Consider the following 1,610-nt stretch of genomic DNA (forward strand, 5'->3'; position numbering starts at 1 on the left):
GCACTACTTCATGGTCAGGGTGGCTAGGAGCTGGAACCAACTTCCAAGGGAGGTGGTGCTTGCCCCTACCCTGGGGGGTCTTCAAAAGGAGGCTAGACAGACACCTAGCCAGGGTCTTTTGACCACAGCATCCTTTCCTGCCCATGACAGGGGGTCAGACTTGATCTGCTTAGGTCCCTTCCAAACCTACCAACTATGAAACTATGGGCTTGATCTTGCACCCCTCAAGCCAATGAAAGCTGTATTATACTTGAGTAGGATTGGGCATCTGCAGCCTAGTTATTCCAAGGGAAATTGGAGAAGATTGATTCCCAACACAATGATAACTGCTAACAGAAGATCCTTATCACTGAAGTTATTTATTGCGCAACTTCCCTCCTGGCTAAAGAGCACAGAAACATTTTATCTTGTTTAGATAACCAAGCTAGAATACAGTATATCACTTGTTATACTAAGTGATTTAATTATATATTTAAGAACTTGAAAACTGAAGGGTAAAGAAAACACTTACAGGCACTTCTCAGAATCTGGAAGAACTGTTCCTAACTGCATTCGCCTACGAGTTACATCAAGTGGATACCTAAATTAAAGATATTTTTGAACAACAATTCAACCATCTACATGATGAAGATACCAATACTGGTAAAAAAATAAAAATAAAAAAACAACAAAACAAAAACCACACAACATGAAAAGTCGATTGGAACCATAAAAAGTTCTTTTAGCAAATGAGTAAGAGTTCAAACTAAATTCTCAACATGGCTAGAACTTCACCAAAAAGGGAGACAACCAGTGCACAATGCCTCAGATCTCTTACTATAATCCACTGCACACCAGTAAAGAAGTTAGATGAAGAACAAATGGGGTACACTTACGATACTGTCTGGGCTATAGCTCCAGCTATGCCACCACACAGAAGATTTACATGTGTTTTCAAAACTAAGACATCAGGATTATCTAATGAAGGCCTTCCAAGCAGACTGGCTGCATGAGTAAGTCCAATGTTCTTTAAAGTACCAAAAGTAAAAAACGAAAGACCTGAAAATCAAAATGAAAATAATTTTTTTTACCAAAGCTAATTACTTGATGACAAAAAAAATCTGAAAAGCAGGCAGTCATAAACATTATATATAAGTCCTTTATAGTCATCTCACGGTGAATGAGTGTGACCTATAAATATATGCTTACTGCTGTTTTTGTCAGTTTGTTGCAGTTTACAAAACACTCGGACACACTTTACACTTTATATTCTCTATATTCCAAAGAATCAGAATTTCCTTTGCACCATCTAGGCAATGAAAATGTCTATATAATATTTTGCACTTGTATAGTAACTTCTAACCAAATTTCTTAAAAGATTTTAGAAACATTAACGGATGAGGTTCTTTGAGTGAATCTGATATATTTTATTAGACCAACTTAAACAGTTGGAAACACATTTTCCTAGCAAGATTTCGGGTTTAAAAACCCTACATCAGGCTGAGGAAGCCTCTGCAGTTGGTATGTGCTCTTCCTGGATTAAATGAATAGTAAAGAAGCCAAAGGCTGGGCTGGTATGCATGCAAGACGGGCAGTTAGTGAAGATGTAAATTGAGTCAATGGGTGAGAGA

The 1,610-nt window shown here is 37.7% G+C and overlaps 1 protein-coding gene across 2 annotated transcripts in view; it reads right to left on the bottom strand.

Annotated features, from left to right (window-relative positions):
* The window catches only part of SLC25A16 (solute carrier family 25 member 16), a 21,715-nt gene that overhangs the window by 3,330 nt on the left and 16,775 nt on the right, over positions 1–1,610 (bottom strand). For both annotated transcript variants that reach the window (XM_019538502.1, XM_019538503.1), the window contains 2 exons: positions 876–1,038; positions 512–580 (listed from right to left, as the gene is read on the bottom strand). In XM_019538502.1, the coding sequence (XP_019394047.1) occupies positions 512–580; positions 876–1,038 (232 nt within the window). The remainder of the gene's footprint in view (positions 1–511; positions 581–875; positions 1,039–1,610) is intronic.

Source organism: Crocodylus porosus, unplaced genomic scaffold (assembly GCF_001723895.1).
Source record: "Crocodylus porosus isolate Cpor-Errol unplaced genomic scaffold, CroPor_comp1, whole genome shotgun sequence".
Lineage (NCBI taxonomy): Eukaryota > Metazoa > Chordata > Crocodylia > Crocodylidae > Crocodylus > Crocodylus porosus.